The sequence below is a fragment of the Schistocerca nitens genome, chromosome 8 (genome assembly GCF_023898315.1).
Source record: "Schistocerca nitens isolate TAMUIC-IGC-003100 chromosome 8, iqSchNite1.1, whole genome shotgun sequence".
Taxonomy (NCBI): Eukaryota; Metazoa; Arthropoda; class Insecta; order Orthoptera; family Acrididae; genus Schistocerca; species Schistocerca nitens.
In genome coordinates, this window is record NC_064621.1 from 446,552,787 (window position 1) to 446,580,103 (window position 27,317).

The window sequence follows — 27,317 nt, forward strand, 5'->3', positions numbered from 1 at the left end:
CAGGCATAGGATTAAAAAACATCATCAAATGTCCTTAGCGAGGTTTGTCAAATTGATAAAACAAAGAACACGAGCAGCTGCTCGTGGGTCATCCGCTAAAATGGCATCTAAAGTAGTAGGCAGGTTAAGATCGAGGCGCAGTGTTTTAAGATCGGGACAGGACATTAAAATGTGACGAACCGTCAGCAAGTGCCCACATGGGCAGAACGGCGCCGGCGCAGCCGTCAGCAGATGGCGATGGCTGAACCGGCAGTGTCCAATTCTTAACCTTGCTAAGACGACCTCCTCCCGCCGAGAAGGGCGTGAGGAGGACGTCCAAGCCACGGGAAGAGGTTTTAAGGCCCGAAGCTTGTTGTCGGTAAGTGCAGCCCAATCGGCATGCCACAGCGACACAACGCGCCGACAAATGACCCTGCTAAAATCGGACGAAGGGACACAACAAGAAGCTGTCCGAGGCTGGAGGACCGCAGCCTTGGCCGCGGCATCTGCAGCTTCGTTCCCAGGGATACCGACATGGCCAGGAACCCACATAAAGCTAACCGGCGTACCGACGTCCACCAGCTGCTGAAGAGAGCGTTGGATCCGGTGTACGAAAGGGTGAACCGGGTACGGATCACTGAGGCTCTGGATGGCGCTCAGGGAATCTGAGCAGATGACAGAAGCAGAATGTCGGTGGCGGCAGATGTACAGAACAGCCTGGTAGAGGGCAAAGAGCTCAGCTGTGAAGACCGAACAATGGCCATGGAGCCGGTATTGGAAACTTTGTGCCCCGACAATAAAGGAACACCCGACCCCGTCATTGGTCTTAGAGCCATCTGTATAAATGAAAGTCATGTTGTTGAACTTCGAACGAAGTTCCAAAAAACGGGAGTGGTAGACCGAACCGGGGGTGACCTCTTTTGGGAGCGAGCTGAGGTCGAGGTGAATGCGGACCTGAGCCTGGAGCCAAGGTGGCGTGCGGCTCTCGCCCACTCGAAAGGTTGCAGGGAGTGAAAAATGAAGGTGTTGAAGGAGGCGACGAAAGCGAACTCCAGGGGGTAGCAAGGCAGAGACATACAACCCATATTGAAGGTCAAGAGAGTCGTCAAAAAAGGAACGATAAGAAGGATGGTCGGGCATTGACAGTAGCCGACAGGCATACCGACAAAGCAGTATATCGCGCCGGTAGGTGAGTGGCAATTCGCCAGCGTCAGCATGAAGACTCTCTACGGGACTGGTATAAAATGCTCCGATCGCAAGTCGTAAACCCCGATGTTGTATGGAGTTGAGGCGGCGTAAGATGGATGGCCGTGCAGAGGAGTATACGAAGCTCCCATAATCCAGCTTGGAGCGGACGATCGACCGATATAGACGAAGTAGGACGGTTCGATCCGCTCCCCACGACATACCACTGAGAACACGGAGGACATTTAAAGAACGGGTACAACGGGCGGCCAAATATGACACATGTGGAGACCAGCTAAGTTTCCTGTCAAAGGTAAGGCCTAAAAATTTGATTGTCTCCACGAGTGGGAGAGCAACGGGACCGAGTCGTAAGGACAGTGGGAGAAACTCTTTGTAGCGCCAGAAGTTAATACAGACCGTCTTCTCGGCAGAAAAACGGAAGCCATTGGCGACACTCCAGGAGTAAAGACGGTCAAGAGAACGCTGAAGACAGCGCTCCAAGACACGTGGACACTGCGCGCTGCAATAGATGGTAAAATCGTCCACGAAAAGGGAGCCTGATACATCAGCTGGGAGGCAATCCATTATTGGATTGATCGCGATGGCGAAGAGAGCGACGCTCAAAACTGAGCCCTGTGGCACCCCATTCTCCTGGCGAAAGGTGTCGGACAGGACAGAACCCACACGTACCCGAAACTGTCGATCCATTAAAAAGGAACGAATAAAAAGAGGGAGGCGACCGCGAAAGCCCCACGTATGCATGGTGCGGAGAATGCCCGCCCTCCAACAGGTGTCGTAAGCCTTCTCCAAATCAAAAAACACAGCCGCAGTCGGGCGCTTCCGCAAGAAGTTATTCATGATGAAGGTCGACAAGGTAACCAGATGGTCGACAGCAGAGCGGCGCCTTCGAAATCCACATTGTACATTGGTAAGTAGGCGTCGAGACTCGAGCAGCCAAACCAATCGAGAGTTAACCATTCGCTCCATCACTTTACAGACACAGCTGGTAAGCGAGATAGGTCGATAACTGGAAGGCAAGTGCTTGTCCTTCCCCGGCTTAGGAATCGGGACAACAATAGACTCGCGCCAGCATGCGGGAACATGTCCCTCAATCCAGATGCGATTGTAAGTACGAAGAAGAAAACCTTTACCCGCAGGAGAAAGGTTCTTCAGCATCTGAATATGAATAGAATCAGGCCCTGGAGCGGAGGACCGTGATCGGCCAAGTGCGGTTTCGAGTTCCCGCATGGTGAATGGGGCATTATAACTTTCACAATTCGAGGAGCGGAAGTCACGTGGCCTAGCCTCCTCGGCCTGTTTGCGGGGGAGGAAGGCAGGGTGGTAATGAGCGGAGCTCGAAACCTCGGCGAAAAAGCGGCCGAAGGCATTGGAGACAGCCGCAGGGGCCACAAGGACTTCATTCGCGACCTTCAAGCCAGAAATTGGGGAGTGGACCTTAGTGCCAGATAGCCGGCGCAGGCTACCCCAGACAACAGAAGGAGTAGAACTGTTGAAGGTGCTGGTGAAAGCAGCCCAGCTGGCTTTCTTGCTTTCTTTAATAATACGACGACACTGAGCACGTAAGCGTTTATAATTAATACAATTCGCCACTGTAGGGTGGCGTTTAAAGGTGCGTAAAGCACGTCGACGAGCACGTATAGCGTCCCTACATGCTGCGGTCCACCAGGGGACCGGTACGCGACGTGGAGAAGAAGTAGGGTGAGGGATGGAATATTCAGCAGCAGCGAGAATGACTTCCGTGAGGTGTGCGACCTGACGATCGCAGCTTGTGAAGGTTTGATCCTGAAAGGTCGCCCTGGAAGAGAAGAGCCCCCAGTCTGCCTTGGAGATGGTCCAACGAGAGGAGCACGGAGAAGGAGTATGCTGCAGGAGATGGATAACACACGGGAAGTGGTCGCTCGAATATGTATCAGCAAGTGCATACCACTCAAACCGGCGTGCAAGTTGGGGAGTACATATAGAGAGGTCTAAATGGGAATAGGTATGAGATGTGTCCGAAAGAAAAGTAGGGGCGCCAGTATTGAGGCAGACAAGATTGAGCTGGTTGAAAAGGTCTGCTAACAAGGAGCCCCTCGGGCAGGATGCTGGAGAGCCCCAAAGAGGATGGTGGGCATTGAAGTCTCCAGTTAACAAAAATGGTGCAGGTAGCTGAGCAATAAGTTGCGTCATGTCTGCCCTGGTAACGGCAGATGACGATGGAGCGTAAACGGTACAAAAGGAAAACGTAAAAGTGGGGAGAGTAATGCGGATGGCAACTGCCTGCAGGCCGGTGTGCAACGTGATGGGATCGTAGTAAATATCATCCCGGACCAGCAACATAACCCCTCCATGAGCTGGGATACCTACCACAGGGGGTAGGTCAAAACGCACAGAGGTGTAGTGTGCCAAGGCAATTTGATCGCATGGGCGTAGCTTCGTTTCCTGGAGGGCTACGACGAGCGGACGATGCGAGCGGAGCAGCAACTTCAAGTCCTCTCGGTTGGAGCGAATGCTGCGAATATTCCAGTTAATAAGTGCCATCGTAAGAAAAGGAAGATGAGAGAAGGGGTCACCTCGAAGGCCGCTTAGGGCCTGGCTTCGAGCGAGCACTGCCGCCGCTAGCAGGAGGCGGACAGTCATCGTCCATGGGGTCTATAGGGTCATCGGCCATCTCAGGAGGATGGCCGGGAGGGGGAGCTTCCTCCGCCGGTGAACGGCCAGATGTTCGGCTACCAGCGGTGCGGCCAGGCGAAACGGATGACGGCCTGGGGCGGCAACCGCTGGGTGGCGCAGGAGAAGAAAGGCGCCGCGGCGGAGAAGGAGAACTGTGCTTCCTATGCGCCTTTTTAGAAGGACGTTTGGTGGAAGTACCGGTCGAAGGCTGGGAGGTCGAGGGACGGAGGAAGTCGGCACGGGATGGTTCCTTCTTGAAGGCCCGTGCATCTGACTTCGGGGTCTTCGACTGAGCAGAAGCTGAGGAAGTGGCTGGTGTCTGTGGGGTGATGGGAGGAAGAGGAGACGTCGACCGCGCGACCTTAGCACTGGCCGAACGGACGACCGTGGTGCTGAAGGTCAGATCGCACGTCTGGGTTGCTACCTCCCGGGTAGTCCGAGGAGAGGCGAGGACAGTGCTGTATTTCCCCGCTGGGAGCAGCGTGGGCTTCCTACTAGCCAATAGCTTGCGAGCAGCCGAGGTGGACACTTTCTCTTTGACTCTAATTTCCTGGATACAGCGTTCTTCCTTATAGACAGGACAGTCGCGGGAGGATGCGGCATGGTCACCCTGACAGTTCACACAACGAGGAGACGGAGGTGGACAGTCACCCTCATGGGCATCCCTGCCACAAGTGACATTTAGCCGCATTGGAACAAGACTGTCGAGTGTGATTGAAACGCTGACACTGGTAGCAGCGCGTAGGTGTCGGGACATAGGGGCGAACAGAAATAACCTCGTAGCCCGCCTTGATGCGCGATGGCAGCTTAACACTATCGAAGGTTAAGAAAAGTGTCCGGGTCGGTACAAGGTCATTGTTGACCTTTTTCATGACCCGATGGACAGCCGTCACGCCCTGCTCAGCGAGGAAAGATTGAAGCTCCTCGTCAGTCAATCCGTCGAGAGAGCTACTATAGACTACACCACGAGACGAATTCAAAGTGCGGTGGGCCTCCACCCGGACAGGGAACGTGTACAAGAGTGTGGCCCGAAGCAGTTTTTGTGCCTGAAAGGCACTCTCAGTTTCTAGTAATAAGGTACCGTTACGCAACCTGGTACAAGATTTGACAGATCCGGCTATGGCATCTACGCCCTTCTGGATAACGAAAGGGTTGACAGAGGAAAAATCCTTTCCGTCCTCAGATCGAGAAACTACGAGGAACTGTGGGGCAGGCGGTAGTATTTTTGTCACTGTTGGCTGGTCACGTTTCCGTTTGTGGGTCGAAGTCGAAAGCGATGGAGTAGAATCCATTGCGGAGGAATCCCCCATGATTGCCAGCGTCTCCGATGGCGCGCTCCTTCCTTGTGGGGACCCTCTCAGAGGGCACTCCCGCCTTAGGTGAATGTTTACACCCCAGGTCACACCTCCCGAGAAACAGACGGAGGGACCAATCGGCATGGTCAGAAGGTATCAGCTCAGGCAATCACCCCTCCCCGGGCCTGGCCTTTACCAGGGGGTACGCGCGTGCCTTACATGTCTACCCAGGGCGGGGACTTACGCGTTACCACGTCACCGGCTACGCGTGCGAACGCGTGGGTCGGCCTTCAGACACGCACAGGGAGGAAGGAAGAAGAGGAAAAAGAAGAGAGAGGGAGAAAGAGGACAGACTGTCTCAAACGCCGAGGCGGAGACCAGAGAAGGCAAGGAGAAGAAGGCAATGAGAAAGCAAGGAGAAGGAGGCAAGGAGAAGGCAAGGAGAAGAAGGCAATGAGAAGGCAAGGAGAAGAAGGCAATGAGAAGGCAAGGAGAAAAAGGCAATGAGAAGGCAAGGAGGAGTCAAGGGAAAGAGTAAGGAAGACAGTGAAGTGGAGAAGAGCAAAGAAAGGAACCAACAAAAGGAAGGAAGAAACGAGAAGTGAAAAACCAAAAAGACCACGATTATAGGTCGTGAAACCGTCCGTCTCCGGACGCAGGCGCTAACTACCCCCGTGAGGGGGATGGACTCCTTTTAGTCGCCTCTTACGACAAGCAGGAATACCTCGGGCCTATTCTAATCCCCGGACCCGCAGGGGGGTGTGCAGCATTCAATAACACACTATATTTTGACTTCACCCAGGCCACCACTTGCTCGACTGTGCCGCTTGACATCCCAGAAACTGCAGCATAAATTGTCGTCAATGCTTGCACAAAACATCTGGCACCCAACGAGCAGCACTTGTGCATCTCCACTACACGTGAACCCAAAGAAGAATAATGGGTGTGTCCATGTCGCGAGTAGACAGCACAACGTCACAACCATTCCCGATCAACATCCAATACCGTGTATCGAAGATTTTACATTCAATGTCCACTGTAAGCACATATTTCCTATGTTCGACTTAGTTCATCCATTCTATTAGTTTGCTGTGGCACTGGACAGTGTTTCTAAGACTGTCGTCTGCGAACCATTCAGTATATTTGAACTTACTCGAATGCCTTTTGAACTTTGTAATGCTGCTCAAATATTTCAGAAGTTCATGTATGAAGCCAAACATGACTTACACTTTTTTATGTCTACATTGACGACGTCCTGGTCATGTCAGATCCAGAGGCTGAACACCTGTCGCATTTACAACAGATCTCTCTCATCTACCTGCACATGGCCTGCTTATTACCCATCAAAATAGGTCTTCAGAGCAGTTGAAGTACAGTTCCTAGGCTAGACTATCAATGTGCAAGGCTTACGGCCACCGCAAGAGAAAGTAGAAGCTATACTTAAGTTTCCACAGACTACGACAATTAAAGAATATGACAATTTCTTGGCATAACTAATTTTTACCGTCAGTTTGTTCACAATCATGCCCTCGTAGCTGCATCTTTGAATAAATTCTTACATTGTTCACGAAAGCTGAAGGACACACTTCAGTGGAGTAGTGAGGCCAAGCTGGCATTCACCCAGCTGAAGACTGCTATCCTAGAAGTTACGCTGTAAGCGTACCCAGTTCCGTAGGCGTCTCGCGCCCTGATTATCAACACATCCGCTATTGCCATTAGTGCTGCACTGCAACAGCATACAGATGAAAGCTGAAAGCTCTTAGACTTTTTCAGTAAAAAGTTATCGCCGCCTCAGCAAAACTGGTCCATCTATGATCACAAACTGTATGCTGCCTATTCTGCTATTAAGAAATTTCGTCGTATGTTGGCGGACAGCACTTGACACTCATTCCAGATCACAAGCTACTAATATACTCTTTCTGCCAGTGTCCTGTAAAAGCGTCACCATGTCAGCTGTGGCGTCTCAGGTGTATTGAACAGTTCACTACCAATATTGTTCACAATGAAGGAGAATTAAGTGTGACAAGTGATGCTCTCTCTCGGATCAAAGTGATCAATCGTGCAGTTCATTCTGAAGCTATCACCATAGTGCAACAAACAGATAGTGAGCTACGAGATTTGTTGGCACAACTATCAGACTTACATCTCCGCTGTATTACGCTGTCACTGTCAACTAGGCTGCTGTATTAACAAACTGTAATCGTTTGTGACTGATTATTGACTTTTGCCAATAGGCACTCGCCTCTTTACATAACGTGGCACACCATGGAGTATGAGTCACTACTATCAACATGGTGAAGACAGCTTTTGTCTGGCCACACATGTACAAAGATTGCAAGCAATATATGTGAGAATGTATGGCCTGTAAACAGAATAAAGTTAACCAGCACATTAGGTCACATCTTCGCACACTTTTTCCTCTGATCATAGATTTGAACATGTACATCTAGACCTTGTAGGGCCTCTCCCACCGCCAGAAAGACACACCTGCTGTCTTATAGTCATCGATTGTATTACACGCTGATCCGACATGATTCCGATCGCCAACATTACCAACGAAACTGCCGTGAACGCGATCTACGGGTATAGATAGCACATTTCAGTGTGCCTCTACGAATTACAACAGACCAGGGAAGACAATGTGAACCATATCTTTTCCAAGCACTCGTCATCCTACTCGGTATGAAACGGATCAGAACCACCGCTTAGCACCTGGCAGTGAATGGTTTAGTCGAATGCATCCACATACAAGAAACCAGGGAAGACAATGTGAACCACATCTGTTCCAAGCACTCGTCATCCTACTCGGTATGAAGTGGATCAGAACCACCGCTTAGCACCTGCCAGTGAATGCATTCACCGCCAATGGAAAATGTCGTTTCGATCTCACAAGTCACAACAGTGGACAGAGACGTTGCCCATCATCCTCCTGGTCTCCGTGCATCACTGAGAGAAGACCTGAAAGCCAAGACTGCAGAACTTGTTTATGGCCAGCCATTACATCTGCCCGGCAGTTCTTTGTCAAGTTCCAGACGACTGCATTGGCCCATCAAATTTCGTAAAAAAGCTGCATACAAAAACCCAACAACTATGTCGCTTTACTCCAAAGGATCAGCAGCCCCATCGCCCTTTTGTTTTTGATGAACTACGGAAATACCATCATATCGTTGTACGGCATGATGCAGTATGCAAGCCATTGTAGCTACTCTACTGCCTCATCAGTAGGGCGGGATAAGACATTCAAAGTAGATGTGATGCGTATACCAACCACCATCATCATCGATAGGCTCAAATCAGATTTCTGTGCACCCTACACTGGCACGGGCTCATCTACACACACCACAGATTCGATAAACACTACAGCCACACCACTGCCAGTCAAAGAACAGCTGCAATGGACGTCAGAGGTTACCTCTAATTTACCATCAGCAGCCTGTGCACGACCCTTTATTACCCAGTCTGGACAAATCCAGTTCAGTAAAAAATATCATTGACACTAGGAGGGGGAGGGGGGGGGTGAAGTTCAGTGTCATACAGTGTAAAGCTAAGTGCCCTGATTACTGCTCTTACTGATTATCTTTGGTACCATCGCTAACTTATGTTTTCTCTTTGTCTTGTACATGGTTTATTCTGTAATTAAATTTACTATTAAATGGAGTCGTATATGTTACAGTTTGGTTTTTATGCTGCAATAAAGTTAATTCATCTAGCCCTGAAACAATAGCAACGAGGATAGTGAGATCCTTTTGATTTAGATACCCCACGATTTATATATACAACAAATTTCTGCGGAAAAATCCCTCAAGGGATTAAAATTGCACTAGGATGTATTGAATTTTCATAAGGTGAGGTGCACTGTCCCTTTAAAAGCCTAGCCGTAACCTAGTACTTATTTTCTTCAACTAGAAGCCTATTAAACTGAGCACAAAAAGCCTTGCGCATACAAAGCAAGGTTTTTAGCGATTTGGAGTCACCAGAAGAAATAGATGTTTTCAGTCGAAACTCAGTTGCAACCACTCATTGGTCATCAAATGGTTCAAATGGCTCTGAGCACTATGGGACTTAACATCTGAGGTCATCAGTCCCCTAGAACTCAGAACTACTTAAACCTAACAAACCTAAGGACATCACACACATCCATGCCCGAGGCAGGATTCGAACCTACTACCGTAGCGGTAGCGTGGTTCCAGGCTGAAGCGCCTAGAACCGCTCGGCCACATCGGTCGGCCATTGGCCATCAGTTGGACAAATTTCAGCCAGCCATAAACTACTTGAAGTGGGAGATCTTTCTTTCAAAAGCATTCTTGTGATCATAACGGTTGCTAACGTTAATCAAACGAAGCTTGTGGTACTGCTTCCACTGTTCGCACTGCCCTTTGTCTACCCGGCCTGTTCATCTGTCCGTAGGCCATATTGGTTGCTGTGGTTTGCAATTGTGCAGTGCGCGCTTCTTGACAAAAGTTTGTTAGCTTTTATTGTGTTTTGTGACGAGAAAACTGCACGAAACACTGGCTGTTCAGTCCACTTATTGTGTTCGAGTATTTTTCACTTACATAGTACAAACACTGTATTGTAATTAAATTACTCGGGTATGACCAAGAACAATGTAGGGTACCAGTTTGTTATATCCTGTCACATCTATAAACATAGAAATATTCTGAATTGGGAAAAAAGGTCTGATATTGATTACGATGTCGACTTTCGTGCAAATAGAACGAAGACAGTATTGCAAAATACCTTCAAGGAAGTTATTTCGAGAACATCGCCCAGTCAAGGTAAATGAATTAAATTTAGTATTTAAACATTATACTTAAACTGTAAGTTTTTGTAAATGACTTTTCTACTTCAGAGGGAGGTATAAAATATAAAAAAAATAGTTCAGTTATTGGTATCTTTTTTTCTGTAGGGATACGTGACCTTTTAACATGGTTGAGGGAAAAGCTTTTAATATCTTGTGAAGGAACTGCAATCTAGTTTTAATATGCCTGGAGAAAAATATCTAAAAAAGTTAACTCACGAAAAATATGAGGTTTGTTTGGCTACAGGTACGTCTATATTGTCAAAAATAGACAATATTTGTCTCACAGTGTATACTTGGCCTTAAATAATGACGAACAAGAATTTTTGGTGTAACAGCCGATTTTCTTTCGGCGAAATGTGTTATACCTAGTAGCTCGTGCACTAATCGAAAGACATACAACTGAATATACATCGAAAACATTTCTGGACATTCTTGATAGTTGTAATGTATTACAAATTAAAATTTATGCCTTGGTGACATAATACCTTGTAGGATTAGTAGAAGATATAGACATGATCCAACGTAGAGCGGCGCGTTTCTTCACGGGATCGTTTAGTCAGCGCGACAGCGCAACATAGATGCTCAACAAACTCCAGTGGCACGAGAGGTTTACTATTGAAATTTCAAGACATACTTTCTGGGAAGACTGACAACACACAACTTCCTCCCACATACATCTTGCGAAATGACCATGATGAGAAAATTCGAGAAATTAGAGCTAATACAGGCGCTTACCAACAATCGTTCTCCACATGCCCCATTTGCGAGTGGAACTGGGAAGGAGGTATCAGTTAACAAACAGTACCAGAGGTACACTCCACCACATACCATCAGATGGCTTGCAGACTATTAACGTAGGTATAGATGTTCTATGTTAGCAGCCATAAAAAATCCATTGGTGAAGAGAAATGTATGTAATGTTTTGCGGATGCAACAAATCTCGTTGCTGAAGTATGGTCTTTGAGCAACGAAGTAGCCCAAGTGAATCACAGCAAGATACTGCTTCGTCTACTCTAACACAGGAATACGACTTCTGGGAACATTATAAATAGCAAACACAAAGACCCAAAAATAAAAGGGAAACACCAGAGTGACGAAGTATCTCTTTATTTCTCAAACCTTATGATATTTTTAAGAAGCAACCCATTTGTAGAATGGGAAAACATGAAAGTCCTTTTTCTGTGTTTGAAGAAATATGCTCCACACTATCTTGTCGTCGTGTGTCTAGTGACCGTTTATTTTCAAAAGCTAGTGCAATTACGATTCAGAATAGAAATGTTTTCTCCTTAATATTTACAGTAATTGCTCTTTTATGGGAAACCTTTAAAAAGGTGCCTTTTTTGCTGAAGGATTTTCATTGATGATAAATCAAGTAAAATATCACATATAATACTCTACATTACTTCATTTGAAAAAATATTAAAAAGTATCGATATGAGTAGTCACCCATACTTTCTGTATGAGTAGGTTCCGATACTTTTTAAGTGCTCCGGTGAGTAGCATCGCAGGATGAATGTGTACGACTCATTTCAGTTGCTATCGATACTTCGTTGATATCGGAACAACGCTAAATGTGCGAAAATAATGGTTTTTCAGGTATGGTCTTTATGTTTTATATGAATGGCTCCTCCATTTTTTTGCTTTATGTCTGCTGGAATCTCTTTAAATCTCTCTTTACAACAATATAGAACAGCAGCTGGGATACTAGTTACGGAGGCAAAGTTCAAAATAAAATCATTTTTATGTCTTGTATTGCAGTGTGAACAACAGTTCTTCCAAAACTATTTTTGTTATTACCAGTCACAAATACTATTGAAGAACAAATGTACGAGGAAAAGAGTATGAGATACTTCAACTTCAGATAAAATGTAGATATCCAAAATACAAGAAAAAAACTGTAGGCCAAAACTAGGCGCACCATTTTCAAGGCTTGCAGTCTAGGACAGATATCTAAGCTTTAAGAACTACAACAAACAGTAAAAAAACCTATCTCTAGATAAACTAAGAACTACAACAGTAAAAAACCTATCTCTAGATAAATTTAAGGAAGTATTACACATGGATTAAAACGAAAGCACACTGTTCCTTCAAAATAATCTAGGTCGAGGTTTGACTTCGATATTCTATCGTGTGTAATGGCAGGTTATCAAGATTTAAGTGAGTTTGAGCGTGGTGTTATAGTCGGCGCACGAGCCATGGGACCGACGTAGCGATGAAGTGTGGATTTTCCTGTACGACCGTTCCACGAGTGTACCGCGTACATCAGGAATCGGGTAAAACGTCAAATCTCAGGCATCACTGCAGCCGGGAAAAGATCCTGTAAGAAAGGGACCAACGACGGCTGAAGAGAACCATTCAATTAAACATCATCGATATGGGCTTTAGGAGCCAAAGGCCCACTCATGTACCCTTGATGACTGCACGACACAAAGCTTTACGCCTCCCCTGGGCCCGTCAACATCGACATTGGACTGTTGACGACCGATAACATGTTGCTGATCGGACGAGTCTCGTTTCAAATTGTATCGAACGGATGAACGTGTACGGGTATGGAGACAACTTCATGAATCCACGGACCCTGCATGTCAGAAGGGGACTGTTCAAAGTGGTGGAGGCTCTGTAATGATGTGGGACGTGTGCAGTTGGAGTGATATGGGACCCCTGATAGGACTCTAACAGGTGACACGTTCGTAAGCATCCTGTCTGATCACCTGCATCCATTCATTTCCATTGTGCATTCCAACAACTTGGACAACTCCAGCAGGACAATGCGATACTCTCTCCAGCACTACTTCAGACATTTGTCGAGTTCATGCCGCGTCGTGTTGCGGCACTTCTGCGTGCTCGCGGGAGCCCTACAACATGTTACGCAGGTGTATCAGTTTCTTTGGCTCTTCAGTGTAGTATATAACTGAGAAAGCTTTACACGATGTTACGCAGGTGTACCAGTTTCTTTGGCTCTTCATTGTAGGATATAATTGAGTAAAGTTTTTAGATATCGGTGCTGGACTTCCTCGAACTGAAGCAAAACAAACTGAGAATAGTAGGACATGTCTTGGAACGACCTTTCTATGCTCTAGCATTGAAACTATATCTGCGCAATAAACGGGTAAAAATACGAAATCCCCAAATATGGCACGACAGCTACGCAAACTGTGAAATCGAGATTACGCTGCGTGATGTGCTTTGTTACACAATGTGAACACAGGACTCATGATCTCCTCAGTCAATCAGAACACAGAATCAGAGGCCATTAGGCATTATGCAGTCAGCCAAACACATCAAACTTTTTCCATGCACGAGTGCCGGCCGGTGTGGCCGTGCGGTTCTAGGCGCTTCAGTCTGGAACCGCGTGACCGCTACGGTCGCAGGTTCGAATCCTGCCTCGGGCATGGATGTGTGTGATGTCCTTAGGTTAGTTAGGTTTAAGTAGTTCTAAGTTCTAAGGGAATGATGACCACAGATGTTAAGTCCCATAGTGCTCAGAGCCATGCACGAGCACATAAACCACGCCAAGATGTCTGATACCAATTTACAAAATTTCAACCCTTAAATGTTAATTGTGCATGGAGAACAGTTTTTTTCTTTTTTCTAGTTCAAGAGATAAACTACCGTAGTTTTCGTATTACAAACTACGTGTTATGATACGAAAGCATTTTGTTTCTATGTACCGGCGCATTTATTGAAAACACAGCCTTTTCTGTATGATTTGTTACGGTTCAATAAAAGTGGAGAAATTGCATATCAGTAGTTAAAGCGGTTACTTATCGAATTAATTGTATTCATGAGTTGAAACTCCCATTAGCACATCGCAAGTAACAATGCTTACTGTTACAGCATACTGGTATAACATAAAAAAGTTATTCTTAATTGGCTATCAGTATAGTCATAGTTTCACAAAAAAACAATCAGTATCAATCGCATATTTTGTACAGCTGGGGAAGCAATTGCTTTTTCTAAAGCTGCTTTCTGAAAACTATATTGCGTTTATTTATAGTCTCTAAGCAAAAAGAACATATAATAATTAGGTGCCAGTAATTAATTGCAGCCTACAGAATTAATATATAACTGGTTCTCTCGATTAACATGTAGCCTACTCGACTCGTTTCTCATTCCTCATTTCTTATGAGATCCACGAAACACGAGGTAGCTGCAATGACATTACACAGTCTACATTAGCAGAGTAATATTTTCCATAACGACTACGTTTAGCACGTTAGAGACACTACTCTCTCTGCGGTTCCGCCATTTAAAATTTCAGAAATTTGGATAAATTCTAGTGTCAGATTCCACTCGTCGGCTTTGACCAATGACGTAGTACCTAAGGCAAAGCCGCAGAGTGAATCTATGAAAGGAACAGATAATACTTGTAAACAAACGAATGTAGTATGCGATAAAATTACACTCTCATTTAACGTGATTATTATTTGTAAACGCACGAATTACATCCAAACGCGTTGAAAATAAAGAAAATAAATACGAACAAGGAAGGAAAAAAATTGTCTGATTAGAATTATTATCATAGTTTATGCGAGTAGAGGCGCACAGATAACCATTAAACTGCATTACACTATAGCGCATGGTGAAATCGTACTATTATAAAACTGCGTTAATTTTAATTATTCATTCAAACGTAGAAGCGCAGGAAATTTTGGGGTTTTGCCAGGGAGAAAATAATTTACAACAGAACGACGGAAAAATATAGTGAATGATAACAAATAGGAATAGCTAACATGAAATATGGCGAAACCAACACGCTAAATCCTAAAAAAGCAGGTGCGCAAGTACGAAAAATCATAAAAAGTAACAAATATTGGACTCAATAACTGGAACTGACCTATATATGAGGCCAACTCCACTTACCGATTCCAATTTTACAAACTTTTCCGCAGAAGCTCAGAGGGCACTTACGACTGCAGAAATGATATTATGTTTAACACACGTCCTGGAGAAACGATCTAATTAGTGAACCATCCAATAGTTGAAATCGGTAACTGGAATTGACCTATATATGAGGTCAATTCTAGTTACCGATTTCAATAATAATAACTTTCTGCGGTAGTTCGTAGCGCAAGTAGTACTGCGGAACTCCCATCACATTTCAGTGCATAAATCTGCTGCAAAGACGTCATAGAATGGTTGGAATCTGTGACTAAAATTGACCTACATAGGTCAGATCTAGTTACCAGTTCCATCTATTCAACCATAGAATGGTGGGAATCGGTAAATAGAATTGGCCTAAATTTGGAAAAACGATGTGCATAATAAACTACGGAATGTTTGGAATAGTTAACTACAATTGATCTATAAACATAAATTCCAGTTATCTGTTCCACGCTTTTCATGTTAAATAATAGATCAATATAGGTCAACTGTACTTACCGAGTCCACAAATCACTATTTTTCAACGTCTTTACAAGTAATCACGTGCAGTATTATGTTGTAGGATTTCTATTTTGCTGTTACTTTCTGTACTACTAAAATAAATAAATTGTTTATTTGTTACGGAAATTCAGAGAGGAAAGAAGCAATGGAAAAACTGAGAGAAACCATTGAGAACATGTTATAAAAACGCAGAACTTGCCTACCTAAGAATCGACAAAATAATTCTTCTATATAGGAACCATGGACCTTGCCGTTGGTGGGGAGGCTTGCGTGCCTCAACGATACAGATAGCCGTACCGTAGGTGCAACCACAACAGAGGGGTATCTGTTGAGAGGCTAGACAAACGTGTTGTTCCTGAAGAGGGGCAGCAGCCTTTTCAGTAGTTGTAGGTGCAACAGTCTGGATGATTGACTGATCTGACCTTGTAACACTAACCAAAATGGCCTTGCTGTTCTGGTACTGCGAACGGCTGAAAGCAAGGGGAAACTACAGCCGTAATTTTTCCCGAGGGCATGCAGCTTTACTGTATGGTTAAATGATGATGGCGTCCTCTTGGGTAAAATATTCCGGAGGTAAAATAGTCCCCCATTCGGATCTCCGGGCGGGGACTACTCAAGAGGACGTCGTTATCAGGAGAAAGAATACTGGCGTTCTACGGATCGGAGCGCGGAATGTCAGATCCCTTAATCGGGCAGGTAGGTTAGAAAATTTAAAAAGGGAAATGGATAGGTTAAAGTTAGATATAGTGGGAATTAGTGAAGTTCGGTGGAAGGAGGAACAAGACTTTTGGTCAGGTGAATACAGGGTTATAAATACAAAATCAAATAGGAGTAATGCAGGAGTAGGTTTAATAACGAATAACAAAATAAAAGTGCGGGTAAGCTACTACAAAAAGCATAGTGAACGCATTATTGTGGCCAAGATAGACACGAAGCCCACGTCTACTACAGTAGTACAAGTTTATATGCCAACTAGCTCTGCAGATGAAGAAGAAATTGATGAAATGTATGACGAGATAAAAGAAATTATTCAGGTAGTGAAGGGAGATGAAAATTTAATAGTCATGGGTGACTGGAATTCGAGAGTAGGAAAAGGGAGAGAAGGAAACATAGTAGGTGAATATGGATTGGGGCTAAGAAATGAATGAGGAAGCCGCCTGGTAGATTTTTGCGCAGGGCATAACTTAAACATAGCTAACACTTGGTTCAAGAATCTTGAAAGAACGTTCTATACATGGAAGAATCCCGGAGATACTGACAGGTTTCAGATAGATTATATAATGGTAAGACAGAGATTTAGGAACCAGGTTTTAAATTGTAAGACATTTCCAGGGGCAGATGTGGACTCTGACCACAATCTATTGGTTATGAACTGTAGTATAAAACTGAAGAAACTGCAAAAAGGTGGGAATTGAAGGAGATGGGACCTGGATAAACTGACTAAACCAGAGGTTGTACAGAGTTTCAGGGAGAGCATAAGGTAACAACTGACAGGAATGGGGGAAGGAAATACAGTAGAAGAACAATGGGTAGCTTTGAGGGATGAAATAGTGAAGGCAGCAGAGGATCAAATAGGTAAAAAGACGAGGGCTAGTAGAAACCCTTGGGTAACAGAAGAAATAATGAATTTAATTGATAAAAGGAGAAAATATAAAGATGCAGTAAATGAAGCAGGCAAAAATGAATACATATGTCTCAAAAATGAGATCGACAGAAAGTGCAAAATGGCTAAGCAGGGATGGCTAGAGGACAAATGTAAGGATGTAGAGGGTTATCTCACGAGAGGTAAGATAGATACTGCCTACAGGAAAATTAAAGAAACCTTTGGAGAGAAGAGAACCACTTGTATGAATATCAAGAGCTCAGATGGCAACCCAGTTCTAAGCAAAGAAGAGAAAGCAGAAAGGTGGAAGGAGTATATAGAGGGTCTATACAAGGGCGATGTACTTGAGGACAATATTATGGAAATGGAAGAGGATGTAGATGAAGATGAAATGGGAGATACGATACTGCGTGAAGAGTTTGACAGAGCACTGAAAGACCTGAGTCGAAACAAGGCCCCCAGAGTAGACAACATTCCATTAGAACTACTGACAGCCTTGGGAGAGCCAGTGCTGACAAAACTCTATCATCCGGTGAGCAAGATGTATGAGACAGGCGAAATACCCTCAGACTTCAAGAAGAATATAATAATTCCAATCCCAAAGAAAGCAGGTGTTGACAGATGTGAAAATTACCGAACTATCAGTTTAATAAGTCACAGCTGCAAAATACTAATGCGACTTATTTACAGACGAATGGAAAAACTGGTAGAAGCCGACCTCGGGGAAGATCAGTTTGGATTCCGTAGAAATATCGGAACACGTGAGGCAATACTGACCCTACGACTTATCTTAGAAGAAAGATTAAGGATAGGCAAACCTACGTTTCTAGCATTTGTAGACTTAGAGAAAGCTTTTGACAATGTTGACTGGAATACTCTCTCTCAAATTCTGAAGGTGGCAGGGGTAAAATACAGGGAGCGAAAGGCTATTTACAATTTGTACAGAAAGCAGAAGGCAGTTATAAGAGTCGAGGGGTATGAAAGGGAAGCAGTGGTTGGGAAGGGAGTGAGACAGGGTTGTAGCCTGTCCCCGATGTTATTCAATCTGTATATTGAGCAAGCAATAAACGAAACAAAAGAAAAGTTCGGAGTAGGTATTAAAATCCACGGAGAAGAAATAAATACTTTGAGGTTCGCCGATGACATTGTAATTCTGTCAGAGACAGCAAAGGACTTGGAAGAGCAGCTGAACGGAATGGACAGTGTCTTGAAAGGAGGGTATAAGATGAACATCAACAAAACCAAAACTACGATAATGGAATGTAGTCGAATTAAGTCGGGTGATGCTGACGGTATTAGATTAGGAAATGAGACACTTAAAGTAGTAAAGGAGTTTTGCTATTTGGGGAGCAAAATAACTGAAGATGGTTGAAGTACAGAGGATATAAAATGTAGACTGGCAATGACAAGGAAAGCGTTTCTGAAGAAGAAAAATTTGTTAACATCGAGTAGGCCTATAGACTTAAATGTCAGGAAGTCGTTTCTGAAAGTATTTGTATGGAGTGTAGCCATATATGGAAGTGAAACGCGGACGATAAATAGTTTAGGCAAGAAGAGAATAGAAGCTTTCGCAATGTGGTGCTACAGAAGAATGCCGAAGATTAGATGGGTAGATCTAATAACTAATGGGAAGGTATTGAATAGAATTGGGGAGAAGAGGAGCTTGTGGCACAACTTGACTAGAAGAAGGGGTCGGTTAGTAGGACATGTTCTGAGACATCGAGGGATCACCACTTTAGTATTGGAGGGCAGCGTGGAGGGTAAAAATCGTAGAGGGAGACCAAGAGATGAATACACTAAACAGATTCAGAAGGATATAGGTTGCAGTAGGTACTGGGAGATGACGAAGCTTGCACAGGATAGAGCAGCATGGAGAGCTGCGTCAAACCAGTCTCAGGACTGAAGACCGCAACAACAACATATAGGACAAACTTACTAATCCATTTCAAAAAACATTATTGCCAAAAATGACAACCTTTAAAAACATCATTACACACTCAAAAAAATAAAACGAAAAATAACAGAACCTTGGATCCGATAACAATACTAAATGCAACTCACACCAGCTACAATGGCTCGAAAATGACAAACGATATAATTTGTACCTCAGGAATAAAAGCAAAATAGACAGAAATATAGCAAAATAGAATTGGCTATACAAAGAGAAACTTACCACACATGAACTCCAAAGGAGTGAAAGATCGAGGCTAACAATAAGAATAAAATACGGACACAATAAGAAATAGTAATAGCAGGAGGTCAAACTATAACGAAATGCAAAATCCAGAGTAACTAATCAAAAAATTTATAATAAACGCTAACTGCCAGGTTAGAAAGAGGCACCATCAAAATCAATTCTTCCCCACCAACCGCCCACAAGCGGACGCAAAATTTGAAGACACAAGAACCAAACCATCACCCCCCCATTGTACCCAAGAAATATTAAAATGATAGAAAAACCTCCACCTGGAGAAACCAAAAAGGTACCAAACCCAAAGACCATGAAAAAAAAGACAGAAAACAAGAAAACATATTAAACCCACCCACACCTAACACAACGATTCCTGTACTTTTGCTGACTGTTTTCATAAATGCTATAAATACACAATAACCTTTAGGAATCCTCTGTTTCCAACAGTATTCATCTATATGGCCTTGTAACACTGAAATCCTTCTCTTTCACGCCCAACAACAGATTTTACAGCCCCCCCCCCCCCCCCAATACCCCTCGATAGTATCTGTACATGCCCCGTCTTGCAACCTTTAAACTCAATATTGAGATTTACAACCAAATGATAACTCCTGTCACCCAAACCCTTGTAGGAAGAAAACCCATCTGCCATTACTATTGACTCTACTTCCACATATTCTCATTAACTGAAGCTGTTAACACTTCTTCGGGGTACAATTTGGAACGACCCTACCTCACGCCCCGTTTCATATTTTCTCTTTCCAAAATGTGACTCGTCTACTTCAACTGAACCCCCCCACCCTAATGACCCCCAGCACTTTATAAATTTCCCGCAGACTTCTCTACAAAACGAAAATCATTCAACTACAGTGCCATACGCAACCCCTGTTTCGTGCATGACAGATAGAATATTCATAGTAAAAATAGTTAACATGACTATTACTTCTAAATTCAGCCTCGACCTTTCGAACCAGGTCCCTCTGCGTATAGACATCCATATATTACTTTTTCTGCTCCTCCTCAAATATTCGTCGAAAGTTCTTGCAGATCGAATCTTTGTCAACACCACATAATCGCCACTAACATTGCACTTGCACAATTCTGCAATAATGCCCCATGATTGTAAAAGTCTTATAGTTCATTTACGATCAGTCATTCTGTCAAGGAGCATTTTCGCTGTAAACACAACTGACTCATCCATAACGAAAAGCAATTGGGTAAGAAAGCAGAATCTTATAAATCACGAATACTTTCATCAACAATAGATATCGAAAACAAAACACTATACATCATATTTTTAATATACGCGCGTTAAGACGAAATACAAAGTATTTTACAGTACAATCTGCGGCATAAACAAAATAACATCACACATTACGTCATTGGTCAAATCCGACGGGTGGAATCGGACACTACAACTGACCCGTACCCAGTCTTACGTACGTAATTTATGTGCGTACCGACAGCTTGAAAATATAACGTGTTTGTCTTACACGTTTTCAACGTCGTCGTCGGCTGCTACTCGTATCGGTGTTTTCATTTCCCTCCTGCATTTCCATTATTTCATCGCAGTGGTCTTACAATGTAGTTCCCTAATAACCAACTTCTAAGTGATATAATGAAGAACCAACTACATTAAATAATTATTAATACATCGCAGACAGATGTCACTTCTTAATACCACAATTAAATACACCACATGACTGTTACACAGAAATCTCGTGCCATTTACTCTGCTTTCTGCTTGTGCCACAACAGAGTACTATTGCGTCAGATTTTGTCCAAACCTTAGCAAGGCACTGTCTCCCAAGAAACAATTGTGTACATACAGTACACAGCTGTCTCGTATACATAACGAATAGCATACACCTACTTTTTACAATATACATACATATTTAGAATGAAAAAATACACATAATTAAACCTAAGGTGAAGATTTTCTTACCTGAAAATAAATTACAATCGCGAAAACGAGAATCGTGGCCAATAGGTTCATAAGATTTGGCAAGTTGTGTCTGTAAAAGGCCTCCCTCACGGCCCTAATTTTGTCCTTGCGCGTTGAAAGTAAATGGAACAGGGCGACGACAGCTCCCTCAAACTCCGTACCACGTCCCGTGTTTACAGTCGTCGGGCTGAAAGCTTTCCACGTAACAGTTTCACATATGTTCGTCGCAATAAACAGTGATATGCCTGATCCCACACCATAGCCTTTCTGTAGAAGTTCATCAAACAAAATTACTACCATTCCTGCTATCACTAGCTGGATTATTATTATCAGACATACACCAGTACCCATTTCACTTGGATCGCCATACATACCAGATAAAACATAGACAACAGCCTGGCAACTAGTTATTATTAAACCAAGAAGCTTCTGTGCACCATTAAAAATCGCCCTATCTCGTGGTATATCTCCTACCTCAATTATCTTCGTTCCCTCCAGAACTTGTAAAATCATACCAGAAGTTACTATTGGTGAAATGCCAAGTTCCATTAATGTCCCCCTATTTGAAGCTAAAATTACACGTGTCCAATAGAAAGGATCTGCAGAATCTGAACTCATTATTCCAAATAGAGGAATCTGACAGCAAACAAGATAAATAAAAAGTATTATTATTGTCCATAACATTTTCTCACGAAAGGAAACTTTCCTTTCTGGCTTCGTTACTTCGGGAAGAATACTGCAAAACGGTTTAATAACTTCGAGAAACACCCCCATTTTGAAGGAAAAAATATCCAATATCAAAACTAAAGTATTCAAGCGACACGAGAAGTGTTACTGACATACAACTGCTAGCAGCGTTTACATTGCACGTTTTCAATCGAAAATGGCAACAGAATGTTCTTGCTAAAACACGTCCGTGGCTTTCACCCAATGAGCAGTCTCCCTTCGCCACAATTAAATCAAGTTGATTCCCACGACATTCCGACGTTACTGACCAACAACAATGAAAGAATCGTTAACGGTTAGAAACAAAGTAGTATTGTCGAATTAGAACCAAACAACACACTCACTTGCTACGCATCCAAATACCATTCCTTCTAAAAATAAAACTAATTGAATTCATATATGCTTTCGCGCTCATATTCGCTTTTAGAACAACTGATTCTTAATACTTGACCTAAAATGTAACGCAAGGTTTCGCTACTTCCACTCTTTCTAATTCTTAATCCCTGTATCTCCAAAACTTCAACAACTGACTAGCGTATCGTTGATAACCAATCTCTATGGTCATAACAATGGATCATAAACATAAGGCAAGAATATCTATGAAGTAAACACAGCATACTGCACATATCGTCAATATCATGTGGTAATAGTCACCTTACTTTTGGTTATTGGTTGTTAACATTTTCCAAAGAAGACCGGAATTTGATTATTACAGACATTTCTCCCGATTTTGTGTGTTTACTTATTAATAACAATAACAATGAATAATTGTGGCTGCTGCATATGCAAATCAAAATACAGGAAAGGAGAAACAATTACTTTTCATAGGTAAGTGCGGTATCTTCAAGTCTTAACTTTCGAAGGGAATGCATGCTGACCACAAAAATTCTGTTGCGTGCATCTGAAGGCTCACTCCACAGATATTCCTACGTCATGATATCGGTAATTTTCTATGGAGAAGGGATTTGTGGATGAAGGGGCAATAAAGTTCATCACATTACCGCCATTCTGTCGCTCGTAGTACATTCCGCATAAGTCGTATCTAGTAAAACGTGCGGCACGTGGAAAGTGTCTAGTCATCTGCTGAACGTTCAGTGTCGGACCAAAAGTATCCCGACACCGCTACGTAAAGCAGGATCGACCAGTAGTTGTCACGATCCTCTTAAAGCTGCACAAGTCGACTGTTGTTGATGTGATTCTGAAGTGGAAAGGCGAAGAACAACCACAGCAGAAACGATCAAACAAATTTCATCTACTGATAGAAAGGGACCGTTGAGCAATTACATTGTGAAAAATCGCATGAACACAGCCGAAGGAATCACCCGTGAGTTACAAAGTGTTACCAGCAGTCCAGCTGGCGCAATGACAGTGCGTGGGGATTTAAAAAGAACGGGATACAGTAGTCAAGCAGCAAAGTGGTTCTCGAGGTGGGGTAAACAGGGATGCCATTGGACAGGGTGTGGTTTCCTTATTGCACTGAAGAAAGTATGGTAATTTCCAAGCATGATTGCCTATCGAAGTCGCGGGGTCCAAACGATACATATGGAACGTGCGATTCTAGGCGAGTCTCGTGGCGGGCGTTATGAGTATGTTTACGGTGGTCACAACAGCAACGACAAAACAAGAGCATTAAAAAAACACTTGCAATTACAAAGGACACGACTTACCTTATTCGTCGTCGGTGTTACGCCATGTGAAAGTCCATGTAATGTGATGTGGTGTGCCTGGGTAAACTCTGCCAATATCACGCAAGAATATCGGCAGATCCCTGCAAACGCAAGTTGTGGAAGTAGAGGTACTGATACAAGTACAGTTTGTCTTTGTCCTGGACGCCCTTCTCTTTTAACGGAAGACTTCACAGATTTCCACAGCTGCTCAATATTCTGTGTGTGGACACTGGGGCTATCCGAAGACACAAACTCCACAGAGTGGTTCACGAGTTCGTGGTCAAATTCTTCAGCTTTCAGAGTCTTGTACGACTGAAACCCGTCTGTAATGACTTAAGTACCAGGGAGTATGAACTGCTTTATGAGACCCACTGAAGTGACCTTGTCTCTGGACAATACTCTGACAACGAAACACTTACGCGAATCTCTTTCTATTCCACCGAATGGCCGGCCAGAGTGGCCGTGCGGTTCTAGGCACTACAGTCTGGAACCGCGCGACCGCTACGGGCGCAGGTTCGAATCCTGCTTCGGGCATGGATGTGTGTGATGTCCTTAAGTTAGTTAGGTTTAAGTAGTTCTAAGTTCTAGAGGACTGATGACCTCAGATGTTAGGTCCCATAGTGCTCAGAGCCATTTGAACCATTTTATTCCACCGAATACCCAAATGTGATAGAGTTCACTTTTTGAAGATCGCCCTCTCTGGCTCTTCCGTCTAGCTATATGGGATTCGTCAACTTCCGCAACTTAACTTGCTCTACCAATTGGTACACTGTCGTTTGTCACTACCGCATAACAGACTTCTCGGTAAAACCCGAAATAGTTACAGACGGTATTTGCAGATAACTCAGTTTCTGACGCTGTTGCTTGCAACGTGTAGTCTCGAATCCAACACGATAGAAGAATTACGCTGGTCTGGATGGATAACTTGGAAGAGTCGAACCACGTATTCTTCCTGATACTCGTTCGTTTTCCGCACTGTCCTCAGCGAAGTTGAAATGGTATTTCAGCATCAAAACTCCTCTTACGAAGTTTTACACACTTCGCAGCAACACAGTCCCTCCTTCCGTCGTCCGGTAGAACTGCGCAAAAAGCCAATTTTCTACGCTGGATATGCATGGAATGAGATTTTCCATTGAGAGAATCCGCCGAAGAAACGTCAGGAACACCAGACATCACACTCACTATCCACAGAAATCGTCTGAGTTTCCCATGCAAGTCACAAATAATTCGCAGAGAAAAGAGCAAGTAAATGAACGACGGAAAACTGATCACAAGTAATTGATCATAACGCCCGCCACGAGACTCACATGACCGATTTACAATCGCATGTTCGATATGTGTCGTTTGGACCCCACGACTTCGGTAGGCAATCATTCTTATTTCTTGGAAATTACCGAAAATGCTAAATGCATATGGATATGAACACATTTTACAGCATTGTCTACTGCATGCAATACAGGGACAGTTAAGAGATGATGGGTGCATTAGCGTGACAGCAAACACTGTCCTAAAGCCATAACGCACCTGCAATGGACTGTTTTGGCTTGAAACCAATGGATCTTTTAGATGAGGTAGGAAGTTGACTTCACTCCAGACCCCAGCACCCAACATCACTAAATTCTGTGGTTTTGGCTCTTGAGGAAGAATTGTCTTCACTCCATTGACCTCACTGTAAGTTCCCCCAGCATATTTCAAGCATTCATGAAGGCGATGGGTCCCCATATTAATGTCCTCTCATAGGTGTCCAGATCTTTTTGATCAGATAGTTTGTACTGTGTGCAGGTGGAATTCATATTGGCCTATCTTGGCAATAAGCTTTTCTTAACTGTAAATACATCGTTGGTAGTCGCTTTTATTCATAATTTTATCTAGACTGAAAAAGGGCTATTTGTGTGTTCCTTGTGGAGTTCGTTTCACACTACACTTCTTTGTCAATATAATTGTCTAAATGTTATAATAATACTGAAGACTCGAGCGATTGTGGTAATTTCCTACAACCAATTCATTCACTCATCCATCGCATTCTGTATACCTCATTCTTACGGAGAACTCTCACTATTATGTGCTATATCCAAGGAAGTATCAGCAAAAGCAATTGCTGGAAACTGAATATACAGTACATATACAATAAATCGTTGCTGTAATAGCGAGAGAGCGCCAGTAAATGATGTCTTAAGTAAAACTTTCACTGTTTTTTTAATTGGCATGTTTCATATGGACGACTTACTGCAATTACAGAAGCGTCCGATTCCACCCGTCAACTTTGACGCATAACATCATCAAATGGCGGAAACTGCTAAAAAAGTGCGCGTCATTTATGTTGGCGGCCGAGTTTAGGTTCGTTCTGCGCATCTGACGTCAAAAAATACAGTCAGCCAATGAACAGAGAACGACGTTGCCAGATCTCGACTGCAGAGCAGAGCAGGGACCAGTGTCTTCAGTTTTAGAAACGTTCAGTCATAAATAAAGTAATAGAACAAAAGCAATGTCTTGATAGCAGACTTTGTTTTATAGAAAGTTTGGAAAAACCATTCTTTATACCAATTGCTTCATTTTCTATTAATTAATTAAACCAAACAAGCAATAAGACTCCTAATTCAGGCGATAGCAAGGAAAGGTGTTTGTATCAATTTCACGAACCGCTTTTTCGCAATAAAGAACAGCGGTAATTGTTTATTTCCTATTGTACTTCGACGAAGTGCGAGTAATTCATAGGCATACCAACAGTGTTTGTCAGAATTTTGTGTGACCTGTTAGAAACCTTATGGAGCGACATAGCAGGATGAGCTGCACTAGCGTAACGGTTAAGGGGTTTGTAAGCGAAAGGTAACGAGTTCAAACCTTGTGCAATGCAAATATTTTCTTTATTTAAAAACAATATCGAAGTGTCTTACTTCATGAATTTTATTCGTTTGAATGCAATTTTTTGAAATTTCTAGTGCTTTCTCTCTTCATTAACCCTTTCGCTGCTGCAGTCACGTGCTCCCCGCATTCCGCGCTGTGCGCGATTTTGTCATCACTGCACTGCTCGCCTGTGCAGACACATGGTGTTCCCACTGCTTTGACACACTTATCATTCGATTTCACAAAAACTATTTGGCCCAAAAATTAGATTTTTACACATATTCTTGACTGATACCTTCCCCCCATAAATGACTTAATTTTGTTTCGATGTTCAACCCAGTTATTGTGCAGCATTAAATGTAGAAAACCATTGCACGAAATTTTGAAGAGTTTGCAGAGGTAAAAGTCCATAGCGTATACTTTCCGTATGGTCGATTTTAGTTCTCACAATGTTGAGAATGAAATGTGGACAAGGTACCTAAATTTCACATAAAATTTACTGTATAACAATATCTCATTTAATGTAAGTACCACATAGGTGTCGTATGTAATATTGAGAAATATTCCGTCTTTCGCGACTGTAATAAAAGTTTTATTTACACCGGGCGCGTTTGGCTTTATTTTAAAGCACTTTAATCAGTCAAATGAAGTGGGGGGGGGGGGTCTCTGTAGCAGCGAAAGGGTTAATGCGGCCGTGGTGGCTTTACTTCATAAACTGCGCGCTCGCCCCCTAAACGTAAGCTTGCGAACTATACTATACTATGGCGCTGCTTCTCTTGGCGCGTGCGTCGTGTGCAACTGGCAACGCAGCAATCTCCCGCGTCTGGGCGGGCATGCGCGAGCCGCCAAGATAAAATAATTCAACTATAGTTCCAGCTAATACAATATGGTGACAATGACGTCAGTACATACGGCAACAAACGCACGCAAAAATAAAAATGACAATAGGGTCATTCCATGTCAAGTGTCCCAGTTTAGAAGATGATCCCAACTCGACCATCTTCAATTTTGATGAAATTTGTA

The 27,317-nt window shown here is 43.5% G+C and overlaps 1 protein-coding gene across 1 annotated transcript in view; it reads right to left on the bottom strand.

Annotated features, from left to right (window-relative positions):
- Positions 1 to 21,831, bottom strand: part of LOC126198907 (protein transport protein Sec61 subunit alpha-like) — an 83,628-nt gene extending 61,797 nt beyond the window's left edge. The window contains exon 1 of the mRNA XM_049935534.1: positions 21,058 to 21,831. Within this exon, the coding sequence (XP_049791491.1) occupies positions 21,058 to 21,831 (774 nt within the window). The remainder of the gene's footprint in view (positions 1 to 21,057) is intronic.
- Positions 21,832 to 27,317: the final 5,486 nt, after the last annotated feature.